Source organism: Melozone crissalis, unplaced genomic scaffold (assembly GCF_028551555.1).
Source record: "Melozone crissalis strain CALT ecotype California unplaced genomic scaffold, PUWL_Pcris_2 ptg000023l_1, whole genome shotgun sequence".
NCBI classification, from domain to species: domain Eukaryota; kingdom Metazoa; phylum Chordata; class Aves; order Passeriformes; family Passerellidae; genus Melozone; species Melozone crissalis.
Window position 1 is genome coordinate 301,900 of NW_026535801.1, and position 26,922 is coordinate 328,821.

Sequence of the window (26,922 nt, forward strand, 5' to 3'; positions counted from 1 at the left end):
TAGAATGCCCGCCCAACTGAATCCCCCCCCACTTAGACCACGGACACGCCACAACGCTCCTCCCACCCGTCTCCCCGCCCCTAGCGGTCTGCTGCCGCCTAGTCCCGCCCACTTTTCCCCTGCACGCCGTTCTCCGCCCCATGGCTAGGGCCTCTCCCCACTGCGCATGCGGGGCGCGTTACGTCCGGCGGTCCGAGGCCGCCTCCGCAGCGATGTCGGCGCGGGGCCCGTTCCGCAGCCCGCCCTCCTTCCCGCCGCCGCTGCGCTTCGGGCAGCCCGCCGTGTTCGGCCAGGGCGGCGGCCCCGCCGGCCTCCCCTTTGCGCCCGCCGCCACCTTCGCGCCGCCCTACGCGCTGGGCCAGGCTCCGGCCCCGGCGGGGAACGCGGGATTCAGCTTCAGGCCGCCCACCAGCCTGGGCGGCTTCCCGACCTCCAGCGAAGCGTCAGGTGGGGGCGGCGGTGTCTTCGCCGCTCCTGAGTTCCGCTTCAAGGCGCCCGAGAGTGCCGCCGCCTTCAAGCCTCTGTCAGGCGGCGAGGCGGAGAAGGGCCCGGCTGCCCCCGCCGCCTTTACTTTCTCGTCGCCCTTCGCCTTCTCGTCCGAGACGGGCCCCGAGGCGGCGGTGGCGCGGGAGCCTTTCTCTTTCTCACGTCCCGTTGCCGCTTTGGGGCGGCCGGAAGAGAGAGGTCTGAGGGTGCTGCCGGAGGATCCGGGGGAGCCGCCGTCCAAGGGGCTGAAGCGGAAGGAGGAGCGGGAGCGCTCGCCGCGGCGGGCGGCGGCGGGCGGGCGGGCAGCGGCGCCGCCGGAGAAGCGGGCCGTGATGCTGAGCCGGCCCCGCGGTGGTATCCTGTTCGGCCGCACGCTGGAGGATCTGCTGCGCAGCCAGGCCCGCGAGCAGCGGGAGCGTGGGGACGGCCCCGAGGCCGAGCGGGGACCCGCCGAGGAGCCACCGCCGGCCGAGGCTCGGGAGCCCGCCCGAGAAGGTGGGCGGGGGTCTGGTGGGGGGCAGCCCTGCCGCCCGGGTGTCTCCCCGCTTGCTGACTGCTGTCGCGTTCCTCTTCGTCGCAGATGCGGCCCCCGCCGCCCCTGCTCGCCGGAGCCGCGGCAGCGAGAGCACGGAGGGGCTGGGGGGCCTGCCAGCCACCGAGCTGACGGCTGTCCAGTGCAAGAACATCCCTGACTACCTGAACGACAGGACTGTGCTGGAAAAACACTTCGGCCAGTTCGCAAAAGTTCGCCGGATCATGACCAGGCGCAATAAAAAAATGGCTGTTCTCCACTTTTTTGATCATGTGAGTATCAGAAGTGGCATAACTCTTGGAAGTTTTCAGCCTGGAGAGGCCTCCAGGGAGACCTTAGAGCCCCTTCCAGTGTCTAAAGGGGGCTTACAATAAAGAGGGAAAGCAACTTTTTACAGGGACAGATTGGAAGAGGACAAGGGGAAACAGTGTAAACTAAAAGAGGAGTTAGATGCTAGGAAGAAATTATTTGAAGGTGATGAGGCCCTGGCACAGGTTGCCCAGAGGTGTGGCTGCCCCATCCTCGGAAATGTCCGAGATCAGGTTGAATGAGGCTTGGAGCAGCCTGGTCTAGTGGAAGGTGTCTTTGCTCAAGGCAGGGGGCAGGGAGATGTAGCTGAATGGTCCCTTCCAACCCAATCCAGTTTCTGATTCTATGAAGAAAGACTTATATCTGAGTGCTTGGGGTCGGGCCAGCAGTAGTGAAAACTACACTCTTGTTTGAAGAAAAGTAACACTTTCTTGTGGAGACCAATTCAGCTGACTGCATGTAGGTCTTAAGTGAAGCTAAAATGCAGCAACCAGAATTTTTTGGGGATTAGTAAATGTTTCTCTGGCAAAGGCTGCACTGTGTGTTTCTGTGTTGTGATGCCAATAGGTTTCCGTGCTCTTCTTTTGTTTCCTTTCAGGCCTCTGCAGTTCTGGCCAGAAAAAAAGCGAAAGAGTTGCACAAAGACATAGTAACATTTTGGCAAAAGAAGAAAACAAGTAAGTCTGTGTTTCCAGACTACTGAATGATGTATAAGTAGCGAGCCAACTGCTCTTTTTTTCCTTGATGTGCTGAGGATGATATACCTAAATTATCTCTTACTAGGCGATATCATAGTTGAATCCTTAATGCAATATACAATAGCAATATGGTGATGTTCATCTTTGTGCTTCTGTCCAGAAGTAGGATATTCTTTAGGGGTATAAGAAAACCCAGTCTGAAATGCCTTGCTGCCTGCCTCAGATCATGGACTGGGATGTGAACTTCTAGCTTTCAGGAAAAGGTTCCGAGAACCAACCTAGGGAAAGTGTTCTGAGAATCTCTGCAGTGTCTGCTGACGTTGCTGTTCTGTGCATCAATAGTTAGACACCGTTTGAACCAAAAAAAGAGAATAACCTACAGAGTTTAGAAGTGGGAAACCTGAATTCCAGACCCTGCTTGGTATCAGGGCAAGAGGAAATTGTTCAGTCCCCAAAGGAATACTTATAATGTCAAGTGCTTCCCTTTCTTTTGCTCCATGAATGCAGTGTGTGTGCCTGAAGTGCACCTAGCCTGTGGGTGCACTTCAGCTGCCAGCACACGGATGGTTCACCTCAGCTTTGACCAACCACAGCCTTGCCTTCCAGAAAACAAATAGCTGCTGAGTTGTCTCCTTGAAATTAACATCTTGAAGCAGCAGCTCTAGGGCTGCCTCTTTGCCCGTGTAATTTTATCATGGTGTTATGTCTGTGGCAGCATTCCAAAATAACTATTCTTGGAGGGTTCAAGAAATCCAGCTGGAAAAATACAGGTGGAAAAATGGTCTCTGGAAGGAGAAATTCTCTCTTCCTGCAAGTGTTAATTCATGCCAGCCTGAGTCTATGCTTGGATACGTGAAATAAATACTTTCAGTAGGAGCACTTGGAATTGTGATTTACACAGATGGAATGGATTTTGTATCTCATTGGGAGTTATGGCTTGTGGATTATATTGCAAATCTGAGAGAACTGTGATTCAGTTCAGGATTAGACTTCATTTATTGCTAATTACCATTATTGCTAAGTGATATTGTCTTGAAAAATACTGATTCTTTATAGAACAATGACCTTGACAGCAATTGGTGGAAACTTGGTATAGCTCCTAGTACAAATTGTTGTGGAAGTTTTGAATGCATGTGCAAGACTGGGAGTCTTAGTTTTCATCACCACCTCCATGGGGTAAAGAAAAAGCTGTTGCTTAAACTACTTGGCAGGTACCTGGTTTCATATTTATGTGTGATTTCAGGTCCAGCAAAAAGGGAATTTTCATCCAAGGAGAAGAAAGCAGGTGAAGATGAAGGAAGACAAAGCAGTGAAGAGCAAAGCTATCAGCATTCCCCTCTTAGAAAACCTTTAATAAGATCTTCTGCTAGCAGTGTCATGCCTGGGAGAAGGTATGTCCTCTCCTCTGGGAATCCACCTGGCAGGATATGGGGAGCCTGGCGAAAAATAGTGATCACTGTGTGCCAAATATAGTCACGTTCTCTTCAGGGAGGCTGATTCCCTTCTCTTCTGATTTGTCTGAATTAGAAGCACTCAGCTCTCACACTTTGTCAGAAGGATATTCCTAATGGCTTATTAGGGTCTTTTGTTTTGGTGAAAGTTGAGGCATGAGGGAAGCGAACAAACAGTGCTGAGCCCAACTAGGACTGAGCAGTAATGACACTGTTTGTGGTTGTGATACAATGAGCTTCTCAAGCAAGCAGTTTTCTTTGGAGGCAATTAGAGCTCTGTGGAATGAGGGTCTCATTTTTGGAGTAGTTTGGATCATTGTCTCACTTCAAGTGAGCAGTCTTCCTGGTTCATGGCAGTCACAGAAGTGGCAAGATTGTCATCTTTGTCACACCTCTAGTCTGACAAAAGTAATTTGATATGTGTAATCACATAACTATAAAATTAGTAATATGTTATGAAGGAATCAGTATTCCTTGATTTAAAAAGCATGTTTGTATTTGGCCGTGTGAAATCTTTTAATAATCTCTGTTGCTGTAGAAAGAAAATTGGGTTTGTCTCCAGCAAGCAAGTTCCTAACGTAAAATACAAACTGCTGTGCCATAGTGTTGCAAAATGCTACAAAATCCATCCATTTCTGTCTCCTCTATGACACTTTCAGTAAGTCCTTTTCTGTTAGGACTTTCTCCACAATGCAGAACTCTTGGCAGCATTGTCAGGGCAGCGCTGAGGATTTAACCAGATTGACTCCCGGGGCTGGTGTTAGCGCAGCACATCCATACATTGTTCATGTTTCCCTGTGAACAAAATACTTTTCTGAAGAGATGATGGCATCCTAAATAGCAGCGAACTGATTGAGACCAGGGCATGCGCTAACATATTATTATTAATAGAAAAGTCTTCTTCTTTAGCTCTCCAGCAAAGAAGCCTGGCCTTCGAAAGGCACTGCAGTTTGAAGCAGAGCTGTTTGATTCCAGTTCTGAAGGGCAGAGCTCAGAGGGCTTGGGAGCTTCGCTGTCATCTCTCAGTAACCTGGTGGGATTGGTGGCTGAGACATCTGAAGAGAGATACAGGCTCTTGGACCAGAGGGACAAAATCATGCGACAAGGTAATTAACATAAGTTAATGAGTGTGTTATCTGCTTCTCTGCTGGAAAGAAGTGTTTGGGTTTTGTGGCAAAGCTGTTGGGATATTATGGAAATGGCTTAAAAGAGAGTTTAATGTGGAACAGTCTATAAAATACTCTCCTAGAGTATTATTTTCTGGGTTTTTTTTCTTGTAAAACCCACAAATATGTTCTATTTGTTGCACATGCAATGTCTTGTGTAAAGGGAAGGGTGAATGTCCATCTTCTGTGAAGGAGGGCACATAGATCTGCTTCTCTAGAGACTCTTTAAAGAAGGTTACCCAAAGCCTTAACTGCATTTTGCAGGACCACAGATAACAGAATTATTTGAGTTGGGAGGGGCCCTAAAGCTCATCCAGTCCCACCCCTGTGGCATAGGCAGGAACACCTTCCACTATCCTAGGTTGCTCCAAGCCCCATCCAGTCTGGCCTTGAACACTTCCAGGTGTGGGGCTATTACAGCTTCTCTGAGCAACTTGTGCCAGTACCTCTAGTATTTCTCCAAATTCAAATTATTACACAACTGAGAATTATTTCAAGAAACGTCCTTTTGTTTCACAGTGGTGATTGTAACACCTTCCATGCTTTTCTTGCAGTTTCGAAACTGATCCTATTTCTAATTTAATTCTAATCTATTTTTAATATTTACGGACTTCTTGTCCACTTTATTCAGAATTTTGAATTTACTGTTCTTTAGGACAGCAAACAGCGTGTGTCTTTTAAAAGCTTCGGTCTTTTCAGCAAAACTCACAATATGTGCGATACTTGGACAGGCCTCAGAGTGGGGAGAACCCCCATCCTTGTTCATTTGTGACTATACCAAAGTTTGGGTACAGTCCTGCATGCTCAGGGCTGTTTTGGCACATCAGGGTAATAGCTTATTGTGAAGAAAAAAACCCAAGACCCAAGGGATGCTTAGTGTTTGTTCATTTTTTTCTGTGTTTTTTTTTTAGCTCGAATAAAAAGGACTGATCTTGGCAAAGCAAAAACTGTTGTTGGTACTTGCCCAGATATGTGTCCTGAAAAGGAGCGTTACATGAGGGAGACAAGAAACCAGCTCAGCATCTTTGAATTGCTTCTAGGCACTGATAAGGTATGCGATTCCCAGGATATCAGTATGTCTCATGCTCATTGGAGCTGTCAGTATTGTTTAGCTGGTTACAGGGGTAATTCTGGTACAAAAATTCTGTAGGCTGTTTAATTAATGCCTTTGAATTCTGGAAAACAAGATTTGCTTTTTCACTCTGTCATGTCTTTTATTCAATTATTTGGAACTATACTTCTAAAGCTGTAATTACATATTATATGTAATTGTCTATAGCTATATGTTGTCTTAAAGGTTATGAGTTTGAGACTAAGTCAACACTTCAATAGTCAACTCCTTACTGAAGTTAAAGGCATAGGTGGGATGAAATCCTCTTTACTGCTGGGAAGTTGTACATATTTAGGTTTTTATTCTTTTCCTCACCTCTTGCAGGTGGATCATGCAGCAGCAATCAAGGAATATAGCAGGTCTTCAGCAGATCAGGAGGAACCTTTGCCCCATGAACTGAGACCCTCTGAGGTACTGAGCATGACCATGGACTATTTAGTGACAAATATTATGGATCAAGGAGAAGGAAACTACCGGGAATGGTATGATTTTGTCTGGAACAGAACTCGTGGAATAAGAAAGGTAAGCACTGTGGATGGAGGTGTTTGGTGATAAAAAGCAAAAGATCCCATCATGCTGTAAAAAAAGGAAGCAATAAGCAATAGTTGCTGAAATGCTTTGAATTGCAGAGTGACTCAAAGCACAGTGAAATGGGTTTTCCAGTGATAGTGCCAGGTGACTGCACTGTTCAACTAGTTGAAAAATACATGTAATGTGTTCTTTTTCATTCTGTTAGGATATAACCCAGCAACACCTCTGCAACCCGCTGATGGTGTCTCTGATTGAGAAGTGCACTCGCTTTCACATCCACTGTGCTCACCACTTGTGTGAAGAGCCCATGTCCTCCTTTGATGCTAAAATTAACAATGAGAACATGACTAAATGCCTGCAGAGCTTGAAGGAGATGTATCAGGACTTAGCTAACAAGGGGATTTTCTGCAAGAGTGAAGCAGAGTTCCGAGGTTATAATGTCTTGCTGAATCTCAACAAGGGTGATATTCTCAGGTGAGAACAAGACATCATTTGTTTTCTCTCTTTACTTCTGGGAAGAATTGAGTTTAGAATTAAATCCAGACAAATTGTAATGCTCTTGATTTTAATTCTTTGCTGTTGCAAGTTGCTGTTGATTGTTCAGTAGTGAAGCAAAAGTTTTGTCCCTGTCTTTTGTCTCCACAGAGAAGTTCAACAATTTCATCCAGAGGTTAGAAACTCACCGGAAGTTAGATTTGCAGTTCAAGCTTTTGCTGCATTAAACAGCAACAATTTTGTGAGGTTTTTCAAGCTTGTGCAAGCAGCTTCCTATCTGAATGCCTGCCTCTTACACTGTTATTTCAACCAGGTGAGGAAAAAACAGATGGATGTTTTTTAAATTATTTAATGAGTAAGACAGGCTGGGATTTAAGGGGAAATAAAAAAAAAAATTTAGTAGGTATTAAGCCATAAAGATAATATTGTTACTATTTCTAAAGAAGTGTTAAAAAATTTATCAGGACCTTTCTGCTGTGATATGAAAGGCAAATACTGAAATGTTCTTTTTTTTTCTTGTAATTGTATACAAATAAATATTTCCCTGAAACACAATTGGGAAGCAGAGAAGCAGGCCTGAGAGTCCTGCAAAGAAATATGAGTCTGCACTTTCAGAAGACTTTGCAAGGTTTTTTCTGCAGAAGAATCACAAAGGAATATGCTCAAAACAAGTATCATGAAAGAGGAACAGAAACTAGAAAGCAAGTGTGTAGAATTTAAAAAGAAAGTTGCAATTCTAAATAATTGTTTGTGTAGATACTTGATGACAAAGTATTGGTGCATTTAAACATGATTATCACGTTTATTGTACACTTTATGGTTTATTTTGGGTTCTCACCTAGTAGTTATGTGGCTTTTTCTTTTCCCCCAGATTCGTAAGGATGGTCTCAAATCCCTCAATATTGCCTACACTGTGAGCACCCAGAGAAGTACAGCGTTCCCCTTGGACCACCTCGTCCGCATGCTGCTGTTCAAAGACTGCGAGGAGGCAACTGATTTTATAAGTTATTATGGCCTGAGTGTATCAGATGGGTGAGTGTGAGGAAAGTGATGCCTGGTGGGGGAAGACTGATGTCAAGCAAAGGGGGTAATTTGGAGGAGCTGCTCCTCCACATTACCCCCTTTGTTGGAAAGAATGGGCCAAGAACAGGGCATGGGTCTCCATAGGAGATAAGAACACAGTTCTGTTTCATGGGAAACTGGCATTATAGTGATGCCTGTAGAGTAGGTTGGAGTTGAACAGTTAGAGGATATTGGAGGACAGCAGTTCGTAGATAACCTCGCTGCAGATAAGTGTCTGCCATGAAAATCCATGCATTGTAAGGTGTGTTCATCCAAACTCGGAATTTTGAGAGACTGGGAAAGGAAAAAAATCCCTTGAGGATGCCAGTTAGTCATCTATTCCTGTCAACATTCTGTTTCGAACCAATAAGTTTCAGAATTGAAAGCCTGTAGATTACCAGAGTTTTGTGGACATATGCCTGGTTGTCACTTTTTGGTTTTTCCCCAGTGGTTACGTGGAGCTGAATCGCTCCGCTTTCCTGGAGCCAGATGGATTACCCAAGCCACGGAAATCCCTGTTTGTCAGCCAGAAGCTCACTGTCTCTGTTGGCGAGGTTGTGAACGGGGGGCCCTTGCCCCCAGTGCCCCACCATGTGCCTGTGTCCAGCTTCAATGGGCAAAACAAATACACTGGTGGAAGCACCTCTGTGGATCAGGCCAGCAGTAGCCAAAAACCCAGTGTGGAAGCAACAGGTGAGAGCAAACCTGCATTTTAGGTACTGCTCAGATTACACTGTCAAGGCAGAAGCTGTTTGTGGCTCAGAGATTGAAACTGCATGATAATTTAGATGTAGTGAAAGGACTAGATTTTAAATTGCAAGAGAATTACAGAATGGTTTGAGTTGGAAGGGACCTTGAAGCTCATCACGTTCCAACACCTGACATGGCATCAAGTTCCACCACCTTCAACTAGACCAGGTTGCTGAGGTGTATTTATGTATCAGTAAAAGCCAAGAACAACCTGATTAATAAAATGTATTTCCCAATTCAGAAAATTCTCTACTGAGCCAAATTTTGCCAACATAAGTGAAATAACAAATGCTTGACTACTTTGGAAAACCAACTTCTCTTTGCAGTTTGCATATTTTTTATTTGCAGGTGTTTGTTGCCTCTGTGTTTATAAACATGTCAGTTTTCAGGTTAGCTGAATGTGTGCTTTTCTGTCCTTGCTGGAATACAGATAGTGTGTGTAGGTGCCAGGTGTGCCTGACTTAAAACAGTTGCTTTGTTGGAAATACATGTGCTTGGTAATGAGGGTAATGTGCAATTAAATGTTTAAATGTTTTGTATAAAATATTCATAAATGTAAATTAATTTCAATGATATAACTTTAAGGCAACAAACTGCTCTTACGGGTTTATTTTATGACCTACTGAGTTTTATCAGACAAGCCAGTTTTTTGAAGAAAAAGTTTGCTTCTGTTTGTGACTGATGTGGTTTCCTTAATTTTTCTCCTTTTCCCTCCCAAGAAGGAAGAGTGGAAAGCAGAGGTGTGGATTTAGAGGCCACAGCAGTGAGAGTCCAGTCTCCATCTCATCTTCTGCCCTCGCTGTTGCCTCGTCAGCTGGTGCCAGTCTTACCCTCTGCACAGCCCATCTCCCAGCCTGCTGCACAGCCTGAGCCTCCCCCTTCAAAGCCTCAGCCTGGTTACTCAGATGAGGTAGGGAAATCTAAACCCGTCAGGAAATATTTGGGAAAGATCTGTGAAATATAACAAAAGGTAACCAAGTTCTTAGGGTATTTAATTTTTTTGTAACATGCATGTATGTCAAAAGAGACATGACAAAAGTTTCTTGCTGTGGGTACGTGACCATTAATGCTGGGTCTTGAATGTGTACCGCATCTAGCTGTGCTGTTTTTCTCCCTCCCACACAAGTTTTTGTATGCTGATGCTGAACTGGTGTCAGAGTCTCATTGCTTTGTACAGCACAGTTGTCATATTCTACCTAGATAATGGCAAATTTCAGTGAAGGGTAGACCTGATAATTTGGAATTAAATCAGCTAGAATGGAAGTCTTAGGTAAGAAAATAAGAGTCTCTCCTCAGTTATGGTTTCCTGAATTGATTTGCCCATATTTAGTACAAAAATCTGCTTTTGTTTCTGTGCTGTTACTAACCTTTTAGATAGTCTAAATAGTCTGAAGTTTGCAGGCTGTTGTGTTTGGTTAAGTTGGCTCAGTTTGTAAGCAGAAATACAGGTGCTGCTGTGAATTACAGTCAGTTAAGGAAGGCTGGAGAACCTTACTCTCCGTTTACTCCTGAGAAGGACTACACCTTGTTTCAGCTGCTTCTTCTGCTGTGTTGCAGGACATTGCTGAAGTGGTGGATGGGCTTGTGCATGATGTCCTCGAAGGAGAGTGCAGAGAAGTGGGCAGAGCAGGAGCGGCTTATGTGGCTGCTGCTATCTGGTAAAGAGCATTTCTTGCAGGTTCTCCTGGAGTCTGTCACCACAGTTGCCCCTTGCCATAGCAGCACCATGTGTGAAGATGGTAAAACTAAGCACTGCCAGGTCTGTGATGGAGACTGTGTTACTGATGCAGTGGAAGGGAAAGCAGACCTTTCTTCAGATGTCTGCCGCATCCCAGCTCTAGCCTTAAGGGAAGGCTGACCCAAACCTCTGGAAGCTTTGCCTGGTTATGGAAGGGAAGGTGCCCAAAGGGGGACAAGAGGAGCAGGTCCAGATCTGGCTGCTTCTCTGCTTCTGATAAATTTTCTCTCCAGGGCAGTTGGTAGAGTCATAGATGTGGGATGTGACCCAAACAGTTGTTGTTCCAGCGCTGTTTGAATGGGATAGCTGACCCAGACTGACTAAAGTCCATTCCCTGTGATGTCATGGTCAGCAATAAAACTGGGCTAAAGGAAGAAGTTGGACATTTGTGGCTTCCAGGGTGGACATGAATGGGTACTGTCTGGGTATTGCTCTTCCCATGGGAAGTGATGACTGGCTGCATTTACTTTGCTTGATGGGGGAGTGGGGGTTTTGCCTTTATGTATTACAGTGTGTATTTATTTCCATCCATAAGTTTTCCTTTTTTCTTCCTACTTCCCTGTCCCAATGTGGGGAGGGGAGTGAGCCAGTATCAGTGTGTGTGTGCTTGGCTAATGGCTGGAGTCAGCCCACCACAGAGAGCAAGGTGTGGCTGAGAAAATATAGACCTGGGGCTTTGAATGAAACAATTCGGGCTTTGAGAAGTGATTTGCTGTTTCTGCACAGTGCTTCAGAGGCCACCATTGAGGAACTTGTGACTGAAGTGATGGGGAAGATCCTCAGAGAAGTGTCTGGAAACATGCTCAGTGTGGAAAGGCAGCGTGTTCAGGAGGAACAGCGCAGAGTGGAGGAGGAGAGGTGAGGCACTGCTTTGGCTGTGGGGCACAGTGGGCTGGGTAGACCCCAGACAATGTAAGGACAGCTGGTGCCAGCCTGAGTCCTTGTGCCTCTGCTCAAGGCCTTTGTCTTTCTGCCATGGTGGCAGAACAGTCTTAGCTTGAACTTCCCTGGGATTGTACAGGCAGGGCTCCCTCTGCATTCTTGGGTGATCTGCTGGTTAGCATTTTGGTTGCCTCAGAGCCATGGTGAAAATGGTGGGTGGGAAATTTAGGAACTTTAATTTATCCAGAGCTTCCAGAAGGGGACATGCATCCTCTGTATGCAGGAACTTTTCCTTCTAAGCGAGCTACTTGTTTGTAGCTTATTGGGATAAGAATAAATAGAATCCTAGAATAGTTTGCTTTGGAAAGGACCATAAAGATCATCTAGTTCCAAGCCTCAGCCATGGGCAGGGATGCCACTCAGTAGATCAGCTTGCTTAAGGTGTTTTTAAGGGAAACCTGGCTCCATGCAAAGCTGTTTCTTTAGAAACCAGATAGTGGGAAATAATTTTAGACAAACTGCATGTAGTGCTTGTGTAACTAAACAGCAAGCTTGCCAATGTAAAGTTTTTCTTTGTCCTTCCAGGCAAAAGCAGGAAAGAGAAGAGTTAATAAAGCAGTTGAGCCAGTTGCTGGGTATGGAATTAATGGAAGAAGTTATAAAGGAGAGTGTTAAAGAAGCTTCAGTCAATGAGTTAAGGTATGTACAGTGTGCTGCATGCAGTAGTTTGCTTTCCCAAGAGTTTCCTAAATGTCATGGACTTCCCTGTTTGCATCTCAGCCCACTGAATTGGCATCTGCTGGAGGTCTTCACCTTAGCAGTCTTGGTTTGTTTTATTTGAAACCAGATGCGCCTTAGAAAGAGACAGGCAAGCCCGAATTGCCCGTTGTTCAGAAGAAGTGTGTGGCCACTTCATGGAGCTCTTTCTGGAGGATGAGATTTTCCAGATTGCCAAGGAAACTCTTCAGGAGCTCCAGTGTTTCTGCAAATACTTACAACGGTGAGTTACCACCCTGGGACACGGCTACTTCACTTGGGAGCATTGGCATGGAGCAGTTAACAGAGATGGAAGTACCACTGTTTGGTTGTGTTCTTTCTGAGACAGTTTTTTCTGTCTTATCTCCTTGATAAGGGTAGACCTTACAGTCTTAGTACCAGCCTCTGCTAAATTACTGTATGTGGGGAGGGGATCACATCTTCTTGTAGTCAGGTAATGAACTTGGTAGGAGATTCCAGCTTCATTCTGTCTAGAAACTTGTAGTAGTTTATCCTTGTATTGTTTCTGCTGATCACTGGTTTTCCTGCCCATATGCTCAGTGTGTTGTGGTTGTGGTGGTGTTCATTTTACAAATATCTGGTGACAGAGGTCTGCAGAAGAGTTCATTAATGTGACCTATTTATCTGTTCTTTTCCAAAGGTGGAGGGAAGCAGTGGTAGCTCGGACAAAGTTGAAACGTCAGATGAGGGCATTTCCAGCTGCTCCCTGTGGCTTGGATTCCAAACATCAACTGAAAGCACTGTCCCCCAGTGCAGAGTGGCCTATAGCCATGGAGAATTTGTGCAAGAGATTTGTAAACCTGGGGAATGGAGGAAAGCTAGGAATCTCTTGCACAAGGTAAGGGATACTTCCAGTGGCATCAGTAGGAAATCTGGTTGATTTTTGGAAGATAGGTTACCAAAAATTCTTTCATTGTGAATTTTATAGTGGGTTTGCAGAACTGTTTATTCTTAAATAACTTCCAAAATACTTTCTCCATAAATGTCATGACCAAGACTGAAAATCCAAATAAATTTTTCTGTTAACAGCAACATTCTGAGGCCTCTGTAATATTTCCCAGGCCTCAGTGTTCTTATATTTGTTTAAAGTATGTGTTTATACACATATTTATATACATACACATAAAATATACCACTAAGAATATTTCATTTCCAGATTGAACTTGCTGAGAAACAAGACAGTGCATGAAATGAAAGTTCAGCACTTCTACCAGCAGTTGGTAAGGTAGGCTGGGGTTTGGCTTTAGAAGCATGCTGTAGCAGATGTGCGAGAGATACCAGAAGTGGCCAGAAGGTATGGCTAACCATGCCTGAATGTCTGCTTGCAGCCTTGCTTCTGAGGGTGTTTTGAAATAAGGAGAACAGGAAGTTCATAGAATGGTTTGGATTGGAAAGCACCTTAAAGATCATTTTGTCCATTCCATCCTCCTGCCATGGGCAGGGACTCCTTCCATTCAATTAATGAAGATGTTGGGTCAGATGATCCTCCTGGGTATAATTTTAAGTATCTGATGGGTATTATGGGGTGTGACTTTGTACCTGGATGGGATGGGGCCTGGGATGGGCTATGGGGGTAGAGGAGTAAATGAGCTATCAGTGACCTGGATTGTGGTCGGAAAGTATTGATTGAGATATTTGAACTGCAGCAGAAGGTCTGGCTTCCCATGGCTCCTCATGCTCTCCAGTGGCCTGGGTGTGTGTTGGATCAGTGTGGAAGTGAAGCAGTACGCATGTGCTCCTGAAATCCCCAGAGTAAGGCTCATGTGTCAGGTTTAGCAGCTGCAGTTCTTGAAGGATGAGGAACAGAGCCAAAGAATTAACTGGTCAATACACTATAGTATTGTAACTTGTTCAGTGCAAGACAGACATTCTTCAGCTGTGAAATAGCCCTGGGGTGGATCTTTTCACCTGTTCTTTTGTCTCTCTCTAAGTGATTTAGCTTGGACTCCCCTGGATCTTGTCTCGTTAATCGCGGAACATATTCCAGTTCAACAAGAACAAGTTTTTTGGAAGGCACTCTTGGTTTTGCCCAGTGATGATGAATATTCCAAGGATGATCCCAATAGGTATGTTGAAGAGTTGGTTGCTGGATTCCTTTCTCAAATAGGGCAGATTTCTTTTACTTAGGTAGAAGAAGATTAGTAGTACACAGTCCTTGATGTAATTTTGCCTGTACCATTTCAGATTTCCAGCTTTTTATTTTCCCTCCAGAGTACTCTAAACAATATAGCTGTAATTTATTACAATTATCTGAATTCTTTAACATTGTTTAATTCCTTTTGCTCATACTGAAAACAAAACCGTGATAGATAATTTCATTAAAATTTATAGCTATTTATTAGTCTATTTATCATAACCTAAATTTATAGGGTTATGATAGATTGTGGTATCTTAGAGGTGCTGATACTAAAACCCTAAAATGCCAGTTTCAACAACAAAACCTCTCAGAGCCCTATTTTTTGTTTGCTAGGATACTGATGGATTGGCTGAAAGCCAAGTTTGTGGGACACAGAAACTGTGAGAAAAATGCTTCACGTGCAGAAGGCAAAATTCAAACGCTGACGTTATTTAGTTCTCCTGGCATGCAGGGGACCAGAAGCATTAAAGTCAGTGTGTGTATAAAGGTAGGTGAGAACAATTTCATTATATCTAAGAGGCCATAAAAGCAGGGTGAGCTCTTTTCTAGTGGATATTGTGTCCTGTCAGATGGAGGGAGATGATACTGGGAGGGTGTCTTGGTTTGAAAATGCAGGTGTCCGCTAAGGAAGGCAGGAGCCTTCCTTGAAACAGAAAATGCAAACCCCCTCTCTCCAAATTAATAAAATTTTCAAATTAAGAGGCTCTCAGGCAAAGATATGGGAGTAGGAATAACAGTTGCTTATTAGGAAAAAATAAAAGAAAATAAAAGAAACTATAAAAATAAAAATGCAGTAATACAAAACAACACTGACAGAGTGAGAATATGGCCTGACTCCCTGTGTGTCAGGTTGCTGGTAGGAGTCCCATTAAAGGGTGGCTGCAGTCTTCCTGCAGACACAGGTGTGGTTCTGCTGAAGCAGTGATCCTGTAGAAGGGTGGAGTTTTCCTCTGAAGGTTCAGTAGAGGTGTAGATGGGCCTAGTCTTCCTCTGGGAATCCAGTGGGAAAGCCTGACTGTTGTGTTCTAAATCTCAGATTATATCCAGCAAGGAATGTTTGGGTCCTCCCCCTGGGCAGAGCACCTCACAAGGGGATGATGTAATTTTATCAGCCATGCAATGACACTCAATGGCCCATGAACAGAAGACATTTCCCAGAGGGAGGACTGGTTTGTGGAAGAGATGACGAAAACTGCTCTGCCTAGTTTTAACAGGTGGCCCAATTAACAGAAGATAACACCCCACGTCTAATAGATGGCATAGAATAAACACACCCAGCCACATCTTGCATTTCCAGCCTAAGACAGAGGGATGGGGTTATTGAAAAGGTGTGAAAAAGATGGGGTTTCTTCTTTGTTTTCAATCAGCTGAGAAATACCTGTAGTAGTAGAACCTGAATCATCAATTCCTGGTCCCAAAGCAGGTGCTGAAGGGCACTTCTGTGCTCAGCTCACCTATCAGATGCATCCATGTTGGCCTGACAACAGCTTGCTGTCTTAGGTTGTGTAGAGCTCCAGGAAAAGGATGTCAAAGCTTGTTGCGGTGTGCTGTAATGTCCCATTTTAGGCTTCCGGGTTCCTTCCCCAGGTGTGCCTATACCTCTCTCCCTTCCCCCTTGCCCCCATGCTGAGTGAGTCCTGTCAATCAGGCTTAACATTCCATCGAGGTGTGGTTGTGTCAAGTTCAAAAGATGCCCCTATGCCCAGGGGTCATTGGCCAGTCTGGGTGTCATCCCCCCCCTGAGACCCAGCCCCCCTCACCTGGTTGGGTGGCTCACCTGTACCTCCCCTCCCCCTGTCCCTGAGCTTAAAAGGTTAATGAGACCATGCGGCTTTATTCTGCTGGAGCAGCTGCTCCCGTCCAGACCTCTGTAACCATGGAATAAACTTCTGGACATCAAACCCTCCAGCGGAATCCTCTCCTTTTTCTCTTCACCATCGCCAGAAGCTCTTTCTCTTGAGGTAAACGGAGTTCCTGACAAGCCTGGACTTGTTCAGTGCCCTGCTGCAATCTCCAGCAGCCAAGGTATCTCTGGGGTGTTACACCGCAGTTGCTGCCCTTGGCCCAGCAGCGAGGGTCAGACTGGCCCAGGCACCATCTAACTGATAATATTGGGATTCATATTCCAATAAAAGCTGAGTGGCAGTGACAGTAAACTCAGATTTTACTGTGGAAATAGCTTTGTTTAGCTACATTTTTGTTGTCATCTTTGTTGCCTATCTAGGTGGCACATGGTGCACTCTCTGACTCAGAACTTGATTTGGCTGAGACACAAAAGGACTTGCTTGGGACCAGTGGCCTCGTTCTTCTCCTGCCCCCCCGAGTTAGCAGTGAAGATGTTGCAGAAGATGATGTTTACTGGCTTTCAGCTTTGCTGCAGCTGAAACAGCTGCTTCAGGCTAAACCTTTCCACCCCATAGTTCCCTTGGTGGTTCTAGTCCCCAGTCAAAAAGAGGAGGCTGTGGAGAAAGAAGTAAAAGATGGTATGTAATTATTTTTGTGTCTTGAAACAATGAATGTTTAGGGCTGCCCAAAGCATAAGTCTTGTGACTAGTGCAGCCTCTTAGTTACAGTTAAAGCAAGAGGCTGTGAAGTACAGCACATCCCAGAGCTTTCCTAAAAGTCTTGAGGCCTTAAGAGCTTGCCAGTTTTGGCTTCCAGTTTTCTTTCACACACAGTATTTGATCCAGAGAGTCTGTGGGCAGAGATGGAGGGGAGCAGCAATGCAGTGAATGTAATGCAGAGCATATGGCCCAAGGACATGTGTTCTTACTCTGTGTACATGATGAGTTTTCTATTTTTTAAGGATTGATGCTCCAGGACTTGATTTCAGCCCATCTTATTTCAGACTACACTGTTGTAGAGCTCCCAGGCTCTGTCAATGACTTAGAAGGCACCAGAAGGGTAAGAACAGCAAGATGCAGGAATTATTTTCCCTTATTTGTGACTGTTCTATTTTCACTGACCAGAGATCAGTGGCATTTCTTAAAAGGAAAAAAATAAAATACTGAAAACTGCCCTGAGACCAAAATTCATGGATTACCTGAACCCACTCTTGTCTGCCCTGCCTGTGTTGCTGTCCAACAGAGGAGTGCTGGTAAATTGGTGGATAAACGATAAACCATTTTATCCTTAAGCTCTTAGTCCTAAAATGCTGAAGACCCTTTGTAGATGTTCTGGCTGCTGTGAGATCATCCAGAGTTATCCCATCTTGGTGGATGGGACTGAGATGCCTCTACCTCTCATGTTCTGTACAGGAATACAATCATACAGATCTCTCCCTGACAAGCCTGGAGTGATGCTTCCCCATAAACCCTCACAACTTAGGTCTGCACTTCAAGGACTGCCACGGTCTGACATGATATAGTCACCCTGGGCTAATTCCTGTGATTCTGTCCAATTTTCCTGGATAAGTTTTCAACAACCCCAGCATCTGGCAGCAGGGAATTCCACTGCATACCTCTACCTCATGCGAACAGCCTCTTCTTTGTCTGTTCCTGAGCTTGCTGTGTGGAAATTCAGTTTGTGGCCACCTAGCTGGAGAATTATTGTTGTAAATATAAGTATGATGATGCCTGATTTATTTGCCTTTTGCTGCATATTCTCTTGGAGAATGTTATTCAAACTTTGGGTGGAATCCTTTATGTCCCATTCACTGCAGAGCAGTTTTCAACTCTGCCTCTTTTGTGTGTTGTAGGTCTCTGCGGCTGTGGGCTGGCTGGTGTCCCAGTGTCCTGCCTCCCTTGAGCTCTGCAGCCAGACCCTTCAGGAGTACATTGAGGATGGGATTGATGGAGAATTTGGCAAGCGTTTCTACCACGACTGGAAGGAAAGGCGTTTAGCTGGGCTGCCATCTCAGGAGCCTGGGGCCATCATAGAGCTCTACAACAGTGTGCTTCAGTTCCTGTCAGATGTGGCGTCCTCAGAGCACTTTTGTGACTTGTCTTGGCCTGTCACAGAGTTTTCAGAAGCAGGGGGTAACAAGGTGTTGCCTCACGTGCAGTGGAACATGCCAGATCACCTGGCTTGGCTGAAGAAGGCTGTGCTGTCCTTCCAGATCCCATACTTAGATCTGCCTCCTTTAGGCGGTAAGTACTTCACACTCCAATATCTTCTTGGCACCACGTTGTTCTCCAAGATGTGCCTGTGCAGTGTTGGTTCTGTTACAAACTCTTGAAATTTACTTTGGTTTTTTTTTGTTCCACAGCTCCTTGGCATCCTGTTTGCCACATGATTTTTCAGTATGTCTCTCAGATTGCAAGTTCTTCCCACACTCAACCACTGATCCAGTCTCAGGTGGAGAATATGCTGAGCAAAACTTACCAAAGCTGGAGAACCAGAGCAACTGGGAACTCTGGTGAAGATGGACCTTCTGTTGATGAGATCCCTTGGGATTGTATCTTGGCAGTCTGTATTGACCATAAACTCAGAGACTGGAAACCTCCCAAACTGCCTGTTGCTCCAGGTATTGTATCCTGCTGTGGCATGCATGATGTTTCTTTTGTGATGGTATTTAATACGTTGCCAGTGGTGCCTTTCCATATAGGAGCAAGTGATGTGTAGCAGGGAGGCAGCTGTGGTCCTGCTGTATTCTGCATGTGTCTTCCCTTTGGAGCATGCATTTAATATTGGTTATAGCTTAACTCGATCCTCTGACTACAAATGTGGCTCTGGTTAGAGTCTTTCAGCCCTGCCCTCCCAATGGGAGAGGGTTTGAATCAAGCAAAGGCCTAAGAGTTACCCTTCAGAAGCTGTGTCAGCAGGGAGGGCAGGCTGCCACAGTTAATTATCACTTCTGTTGATTAATGAAGCTTGTCCCAGACTCTGTTTGAAATCTGTTCGAAAGTAAACAATTGCTCTTGCCCCAAATTGCCTTTTTAATAATGAGCTGTTTTTCTGAAGGAGAAAACCTGTGCAAATGATAAACGTTGGGTTTGGGTTTATTCACAGAAGCTGTAAGCAAAGATGGTCAGATTCGCGTGTACTTCTTCAAGGAGCACTTAAAGAACTATACTGTGCCTTTCTCGTGGGACCAAGCCAGGCTGCGGACACAGGAGGAGATCCGGCAAGGCCACGAGAGGTGGGGTGCTGAAAAGTAGCATTTGGCATCCTCCTTGTGTATATCTGCTTGTGTACATCTCCCTGAAATGATGTGAAGGCTGTGCTGAAACAGAGTAGGAAGTAGATTTTATTTGTACAGAGTTACACAGCTCTCAGAGAAGTGGATTGCTTGGGGAGTGCTGAAAGTGTAGAAATTAACTTCTGCCAAAAAAATACCCTGCTGCTGAGGCTTTGGAGTTGTGCCCCAGGTTCTCCATCAACAGATAAATGATAGAGGAGAGGCCGCAACAAGACCAGCCCCCTGGTAACAGACAGTAGCCACCCTCCCCACTCCCTTCCCCCTTGAAAGCATCCCAAAGCATCACGCAAAGCATGGCAGGAAAACAATGTGAGTCTGAGAAGATGATAGGTTGAGGGGGAAGGATGCCTTAAAGTGTTTGAGATGTCAAGTCTAGCTCACTTCCCTAGCCATGTTCAGATGGAAGCCACTCTCTTCCCTCTTGGCAGCTTAACTGCAGCTCTGCTGTGTAGTGAGTGATGTTTGGGGTGAATCCTATGCTCCTGTCAGATTAGTTCCTCTCTAATCCCATGCACAGGTGGTGCTGTGTTGGACCCTGGCATAAGGGCATTATTTCTCAAAATGGTCACTTCTCACTCCCTGCTATTTCCAAGCTTCAAGATAAGAAGGAAAAATCAACACACTCATATCAATTAATGTGGTTTTGTTTGTTGTTTTTTCCTCCCCTCTTCAGATCAAAGATAAAATCTCCCAAGTCTTCTAAGAAACTGCACAGTATCTCCATGGTGCCAGGTCAGTATGGCTCTGGCATGAGCATGCTGCCAGTTCAGGAAGTGAGCATTCCAGGCACAGATGAATTCAGAGACACATCCTTGGCCCAGGAGCGTTTGTTAGCGCAGTTGCAACTGGAAAAAGTAGAAAACAAGAGGTAAGTTCCCAGAGCAGCATCTTTTCCTTGCAGCTTCAGCACAGGCTTGTAAACAATTTGTACCTTGGATGGAATAGGAAGTTAAACTGTACTAGAAAAGAGCCTTGACTGTCTTGAGTTCCATCTGATTTCATCAAGGACATCAGGGCAGTTCCCTACTATTTCCTTTGTGCAACAGGGGAAGAGTCCAGGATGGTAGAAATTCTTGGAATTCTCAGGAATGGTTGGAAACTCCATGGTCAGTCACACCACCAGAACTGAAGCAGTACAGTGTGTACAGTGGTCTGTGTGTCCCCCAGTGTCACAAATGTCTATACAGTCCTCTCTGGGGTGTCAGTTTGTAGCACTGCAGATCACAAAGATGAAGAACTAAAGCTTTTGAGGTTGGTCCAAGAGGTTTTTGTCTCTTCTGCCTTCCCATAAGTTGAGTCTCTTCAGTCTGTGTGACTCCTCTCTGTACCACAGTCCTCTGTGATGGATTTTGATAGCTGCAGTGGGGCACATGAGACTGTTTTGAATATGGCTGTGGAGGTCAGATACTTCTGAATCCAAAAAACCTCTTAGTGTAATGCACTGGTTACAGGGCCAAAGCCAGGCTGCCATCTGACTGGTGCTCTTGCCCTTCCCATCCAGGTTTGAAGAGCAGCTGCACCAATATCTAGCTGAGGATATGGAGCCCCTTGGGGATCTCCTGGGTCTTCCTCTCTATCTCCCTCAGTCTCTGCTCTCCAGCCCAGCTGCCACCGGCCCCTTGGTGAAGAGTCCCATGTCAGCTGCTCAAGAGGTAAGAGAAGGCAGTTCTGAGCTAAACTAAAGCTCTGAGGAGTGCAGTAACTGCAAAACCTGTAGTGGGAGTTACCTTGGGACAAAGTCTCAGTCTTATCTCATTTCCTTCTGCCCAGGCTGGGAGCCAGGAGGGACACAAGGTTCCGGAGCTGGAGCAAAGCTCTGCGCTGTCGGATAGACTCAAACACCTGCAGCAGCTCCTCAGAGCCACCAAGGAGGCCGAGGCTGCCTCTGAGCTCCACCTCTCTGCTCTAGTGGACATGGTGGACATTTGAGCCAAGCTGAGACATGGAGACTCAGGAAAGAAGTCCAGGTCCAGGTGATTGAACAGATGCACTCCTGGGCATGTTCCGGAACAAGCAGGTGTTCTCCTGGGATGAGAACATGGAGCAGCTATGGGGCCTGGGCCCTTCTCACATGCGGGGCACAGGGTGAGCGTGTCATGGATGGTCTGGGACTCTCTCCTTTTCTGCTCCACAGGCACAGAGATGAGTCAAATGCTTTTTCTTAGAATGCCTTAAACGACAGTGGGGGTTTTTCTTTCTCCCAGCTCTCATTGTGGGTAAACACAGCTTCATCAGGTTCAGCTGTAGGGTAGCACGGGCCCCTGGGAACATTGAAGCAATTGCTGTCCATAGCCACAGTCCCTGAAATGTTATGTCAGTCTGTGCTTCCTTCATGCAGGAACTGCCTTGGCAGCAGCACTGTGGTTTGGAATTCCTGTTCTCTTTCCAGGAATGTCAAAACGGTCATTCTCAAGTTGGAGCAGCACTTGGCCATGATTTTTGTAGTTCTTGTTGCTCAGTGCAAATTCAGAAGGATTTTTGTTGTTCTGGGCCCAAGTTCTATTTTATTCAAGGTTTTCAGCATTAAAATACCTGAGGTGCTTATTCCACAGATTCTATGTCATGCTGGAAAACAGGATGCTTCCTTCAGTCTTCAGTAAACAGCTATGGAAAAACAATTTTCCTCTTTTTTTTTTTTTTTTTTGAAGAGCAAATAGTCTGCAGTCTCCAGCATTTAAAAACCTTATGAAATTGAAGGCTCTTGGTTTTGGTTTAATTCCCAGTAAATAATTTGAAGATGTACTTCATATCTGCAGTACTCCAGTACAGTTCATCTTTTTCTTTTTCTTACAAAATCAGCCAGTTTTTCTCAAACAGAGCCTTCTGCCAGGTTGAATATAAATTACTGCACTAAACTGATTATCTTGCCTGCCCAACCCAAGTTGAAATCCTCAGTAGTCTGAAACTGTCTTTGCCTTCCAAAAAAGTAATATTAAAGGTTTTTTTTAAATAGCATTTCATTTGTAGTATTTATCTTAAACCCAAAATAGCAATAGTAGCTTAATGGTAAGTTGAAATAAATTTAAATTGGAAAGGGTGTGCTTTAAGGCTGTTCCTGTTCCATGTGCTTTTGTTGGGCTTATTTTGTTGTTTAACTGGTTCCGTGTGAAAGGAAGCATGTGCCCTGTTTTTAATGTTCTCAGTTTACATGAAATTCAGCTGTCTAAACTCCACGGAGCTTTGGGAGCGTGGCTGATACTATTTGCTGTAAATTGTTTTGTACCTAATAAAATTTTCAGTGGCTTGAAAGGTGGCCTCATTCCTCTCTAAAAGCTCATGGTGTGAGGGATGCTTTCAAGGGGGAAGGGAGTGGGGAGGGTGGCTGCAGTCTGTTACCGGGGGGCTGGTCTTGTTGCGGCCTCTCCTCTATCGTTTATCTGTTGATAGAGAACCCGGGACACCAGTAAAATCTCGACAAGGGTGGGATTCGAACCCACGCGTGCAGAGCACAATGGATTAGCAGTCCATCGCCTTAACCACTCGGCCACCTCGTCCCCCTTTGTGGGTCTTCCCCCTCCGCCCGCCCCCCACGCGTGGGAACCACTCCTCCCACGCCTTCGGCCTCCCCGTGCCCTTGAGGGCCCGGCCCCGTGGGAGCCGCCCGCCGCGGGGGCCGTACGAAGGCGTCGGCAATGTCTGGGCCGGGCACACTGCGGAGCCACCTCGGGTGGTCACGGGGAAACAAAAAAAGACCCCAGTAAACCGCAAAACGCTGCCCTCTCTGAGGCTCGAACTCAGGACCTTCAGATTATGAGACTGACGCGCTACCTACTGCGCTAAGAGGGCGGTGGAACAATCCACTGTCGTCGGGCCTCCGGCGGGCGAGCAGGCGACGAGACCAGGCCGGGCCCCGGGGCAGGGCGGGAAGGGGCTGCGGCGGTAGGATCAGGCCGGCAGGGGGCGACAGATTTCCGCCGGGGGACGAGGTGGCCGAGTGGTTAAGGCGATGGACTGCTAATCCATTGTGCTTTGCACGCGTGGGTTCGAATCCCATCCTCGTCGAGATTTTGCTGCCGCGCGGGGGGAACTGGGGACCTTCGGGGTGGGCTCGGATTCTTGCGGCACATGGGGACTCGGCGGGGGCGGCAGGGGAAATGGTACTAGCTAGTGAAATAAAAAGGGCCAGGAGACTTCTTCTCCTTTTTAATGCCTTTATTAAAAGTGATCAGCTCAGGATTGGGTGGCTCAACGGGTCTGCAGTCTCTGTCGTCTTCCCGGGCGACTCAGAGGAGGAGGATATGCACAGCTCTGTCCACAAGGGGCAGAGCTGGGGATCACGTCCTCGTGGGAGCCTTTAGGGCCTCCTGATCCCGTCAGATGGTACCTTTGCCGGCTCAGTCAGCCTGGTCTCACCTCCGGGGTCGTCTCTCCTGGTCAGGGCGAGAGGCTCTGAAGGTCGTTTGCATCTCTGCAGGTTCAGCATTCGGCTCTTCACGTCTAGACATCACTCTAGTCTCTCAACTCTTAGGTGGCTCGTTGTTTTGGGGTCTTCTCCGTACACCGGGGGACCCATGCTGCATTGTGGTCTTGGAGTCACTTTGCATAGCCCCCCCCACCTTCTCAGGTCTCTTCTACTGTTCGGGAAAGTTCCCACCCTTCTGGGAAAGGTACAACTTAGCCTCGGGCGAGGCTCTGCTGATACAAAAGGAGCGATTAGCCACAACGACTCGTGATTACAATAACAAAACACGAAGAACTTCAGCAGCTACCCGTGGTCTGGCTGCTTTTTGTAACTTTTTCTCACAAAAAAAATATTACCCGAATTTTGTTCATAACAGTCCCCCCTCTTTTTCTTTGATCGAGCTTAAATTCTAAGCTCGCATCAACTCACAATTTTTTTGTTTTGAATCTACTATAAATCTCTTGTGCACTTTGGTAATCATGGTTACTTAACCTTGTTACTTTCTTTGGTTTCTTCAGGTTGGTCTGCATGGCAAGTACGATTCTACTAAAACAGATAAATAAGCATAGTAAAAAAAGCAATCCTCCAAGTACACACACAGTGAGAAAAACTACCTTTTCCCATACATCCTTTTTGAAAATCTCCAGGTTCTCCCACCCACTGGGATCAAGTGTAGGAGTTTGATCTTGATTATTTACACATGCTAATCTTTTTATTTCATTTGAAATGTTCCTAATAATTGAATTCTTTATTTTTAATACTGCTTGGAGCCGGATTAATTTGTTTAACATAGATATTGGGATCCCAATTTGGCTTTTACAATTTTGGATTTTCTCAATTTCTATTTCACTTTCCCGGTTCTGTTTATTTTCTCCCAAATCATTATATATAGGAACTCCCAAACTTGATCCAGTTTCTTTCGGTGATAAGAGAATTGGTTTTATCACTCTAGCAATGCAGTTGCCAGATGAGATCAAACTTAGGGATTTTGGGCTCCCCTGAAATGTGTTCCAAAAGGGGTTGATCTCCTTTCCAGTACACTTATATAAATACTTGTAACAAACAATTTTTCTTACCATTTTCACCATTTCTTTACTTTTTACTAGATCTGCTGAGCTTGTTTCAGCAGCATCACATTCAAAGCACAACCAGGCTTCCCCTACAGTACACTCTCCTAGGAGTGGCTGCCCAAAAGTGGCAGTATTGTATGCTATCCAATACATTCTCTTATTTTTCTGATAAAAGACCAATTGGGAGGGGTTAACACGATCAGGGTCAGAACTGATGTGGACTCTCGACAAGGAGCTCACTTCCTCCGCACAGAGAAGTTGGTAGCATTCACTGCACCGCTCAGCTGGGCTTCCCAGAGCACCACCAGCAATCAGAGCCATCAGTACTACCCTTCCCAAGAGTCCGGTATGGGTCATCTTGCAGAGCCTGCCCACCCGGCCTTGCCTCTTGGGGAATTTTACTGAGGAAAAGCTTCCAAGCTCTTTAGAGTCCCTTCTACTCGCTTCTCTGGTTAAACCCCTCTTGGTCTGTTCCCTACCAATTTTGGTTTCCCCTCCCAGGGGAGTGCTCTGTAGAGGATTAACCTGGAGTCTTTTTTGAGATAAATTGGGGAACTTAACTAGAATTACTTATTTACAGTCTTAAACTTTTTACCCACATAGTTTACACAAAACAGTTTTGAAACATTTTAAGCAATATTAGAACTCTGATACCAATTTTTCCCACACAGTTCAGTCTTTTTGACTCTTCCTTCTGAGAGTCAACTTTAAATCCTTTGGTCCTTTTACCACAGTATACTCAGGTGATTTAACTTGTGAAGCAGATGAATCCTTATCCAGTGCCCGGGGGTGAGTGGTGTGGACTCTGGCCCAATGCCAGAGGAAAAAAAAAACCCTGATGTTGAATCCTGGTCCAATGCCAGGAGGAGAATGGGGTGCAGTCCAGTCCAATGCCAGAATGCCAGAGGGAGAAAAAACCTTATGTTGAATCCTGGTCCAATGCCAGGGGGTGAGAGTGATGTGAGTCCAACCTTTTTCCTTTTGGTCTGCACAGTCGAATTAGTAATGAAGAGTACCTGAAACGGGCTTTCAAACACAGGCATTAATGGTCTGCTATTTAATGATTTTATCAAAACTCAGTTTCTCTGTCTAATGTTATTGGTTAATTTCTTTTTCCATAGCTTGCATGTTTCTCTCATCAACTTCTGCATACTCTGTATTTTGCAAGGAGTTGTATTTCTCAGCTAACTTTACTCCCAAAGTATTTTTATTCTCTTATATCTCTGTGTATTTAATTCACTGGTTTTCTGTTCTATTTTCAAGATCTTATTTATCTCTTGCTTCTGTTTCTTACTTTCACTTAGAGCTTAAATATTTCTTTCAACCCCTTACACTTAAATTTTTGGGGTTTTTTTCTTACACCATTCTTCTACACAATACACTTCTCTCTAAGGAAATGTGGTAAAACTTATAATGCACAATCTACATTACCTCTATTCTAATTTGTCTATATTTACTCCCACACATTCCTTCACACCTTCAAGACACAAACTGGATCATTATTGCTAGAAAATCACGGGTCCCTGTAGCCCCCCTTCACCCTGGGGTTGGCCCACAGGTCTCAGTATCCCTGGGCCTCTTGGAAGGGCCCTGACTCTGGTTGCCTCTGGTGCACATTCACCTGTGAGGCTGTCTGTGTGTCACTCACGCTCTTACAGCTATGGCTCCCTCACACACCTGGGGAGCACTAGTCTGGTTTGCAGGTCACCCACGCTCTTTGGCCACAGCCCCCACCCGCCCGGGGGACACAAGCCTGGTTTGCAGGTCACACATACACACACTTGCACTGCCCCCTTCCCACCTGCCCGGGAAGTTGAGGCTGACTTCGTGACTCACTCTCACACACACAACAAGACAACAAAAAGGTACCTTTTACTTTCACATAATTTATTACACATTAAGTATTACTGGCCAGTTTTGGTGCTATTGGATATCCTTTCTACCTAGCTGTTTTTTTGTCTAACTTCAGATGTTTTTCACTATTCTATACTATACTTCTTAGTACTTTGTTGAGACAGGACTTATCTGCTCCTGTATCTACTCAAAAATTCAAATTCTTCATTTAGGGGGCCCACTTCAAAGTTTACCAAGGGCTCTTCTAGATGTTGCATCGGGTCCCCTATAGTGTAAAGCCCCTGACCCTCTAATCGTCACCTCTAAGGATCTTCCCTAAATTATCTTGTTC

General features: G+C 45.6%; 1 protein-coding gene and 3 non-coding genes across 4 annotated transcripts; 2 read left to right on the top strand and 2 right to left on the bottom strand.

The window, feature by feature from the left end:
* The first annotated feature begins 175 nt into the window (after positions 1 to 175).
* Positions 176 to 21,898, top strand: MCM3AP (minichromosome maintenance complex component 3 associated protein). The gene is made up of 28 exons (XM_054277495.1): positions 176 to 981; positions 1,067 to 1,290; positions 1,926 to 2,004; positions 3,269 to 3,416; positions 4,386 to 4,582; positions 5,554 to 5,693; positions 6,078 to 6,275; positions 6,490 to 6,758; positions 6,930 to 7,092; positions 7,651 to 7,811; positions 8,290 to 8,534; positions 9,311 to 9,501; positions 10,149 to 10,249; positions 11,056 to 11,187; positions 11,797 to 11,910; positions 12,059 to 12,211; positions 12,629 to 12,826; positions 13,145 to 13,213; positions 13,920 to 14,054; positions 14,459 to 14,612; positions 16,350 to 16,608; positions 16,932 to 17,029; positions 17,823 to 18,213; positions 18,333 to 18,590; positions 19,076 to 19,205; positions 19,939 to 20,133; positions 20,767 to 20,917; positions 21,036 to 21,898. Exons 1-28 carry the CDS (start codon positions 213 to 215, stop codon positions 21,192 to 21,194), a joined length of 5,481 nt encoding a protein of 1,826 aa, XP_054133470.1. The 5' UTR covers positions 176 to 212; the 3' UTR covers positions 21,195 to 21,898.
* A 779-nt stretch (positions 21,899 to 22,677) lies between these two features.
* Positions 22,678 to 22,759, bottom strand: TRNAS-GCU (transfer RNA serine (anticodon GCU)). The gene has a single exon. It is a non-coding gene; the product is annotated as a tRNA-Ser (tRNA).
* Positions 22,760 to 22,978: 219 nt separating this feature from the next.
* On the bottom strand, positions 22,979 to 23,051 carry TRNAM-CAU (transfer RNA methionine (anticodon CAU)). The gene has a single exon. It is a non-coding gene; the product is annotated as a tRNA-Met (tRNA).
* A 134-nt stretch (positions 23,052 to 23,185) lies between these two features.
* On the top strand, positions 23,186 to 23,267 carry TRNAS-GCU (transfer RNA serine (anticodon GCU)). The gene has a single exon. It is a non-coding gene; the product is annotated as a tRNA-Ser (tRNA).
* The last annotated feature ends 3,655 nt before the right edge of the window (positions 23,268 to 26,922 follow it).

Excerpts from the sequence above, each read along its gene's own strand:
- MCM3AP (XM_054277495.1), top strand. The coding sequence starts at position 213 with ATGTCGGCGCGGGGCCCGTTCCGCAGCCCGCCCTCCTTCCCGCCGCCG. Across the intron at positions 7,093-7,650 it reads TACACTGTTATTTCAACCAG|ATTCGTAAGGATGGTCTCAA; the intron begins GTGAGGAAAAAA and ends CTTTTCCCCCAG. Across the intron at positions 18,591-19,075 it reads CAAACTGCCTGTTGCTCCAG|AAGCTGTAAGCAAAGATGGT; the intron begins GTATTGTATCCT and ends GTTTATTCACAG.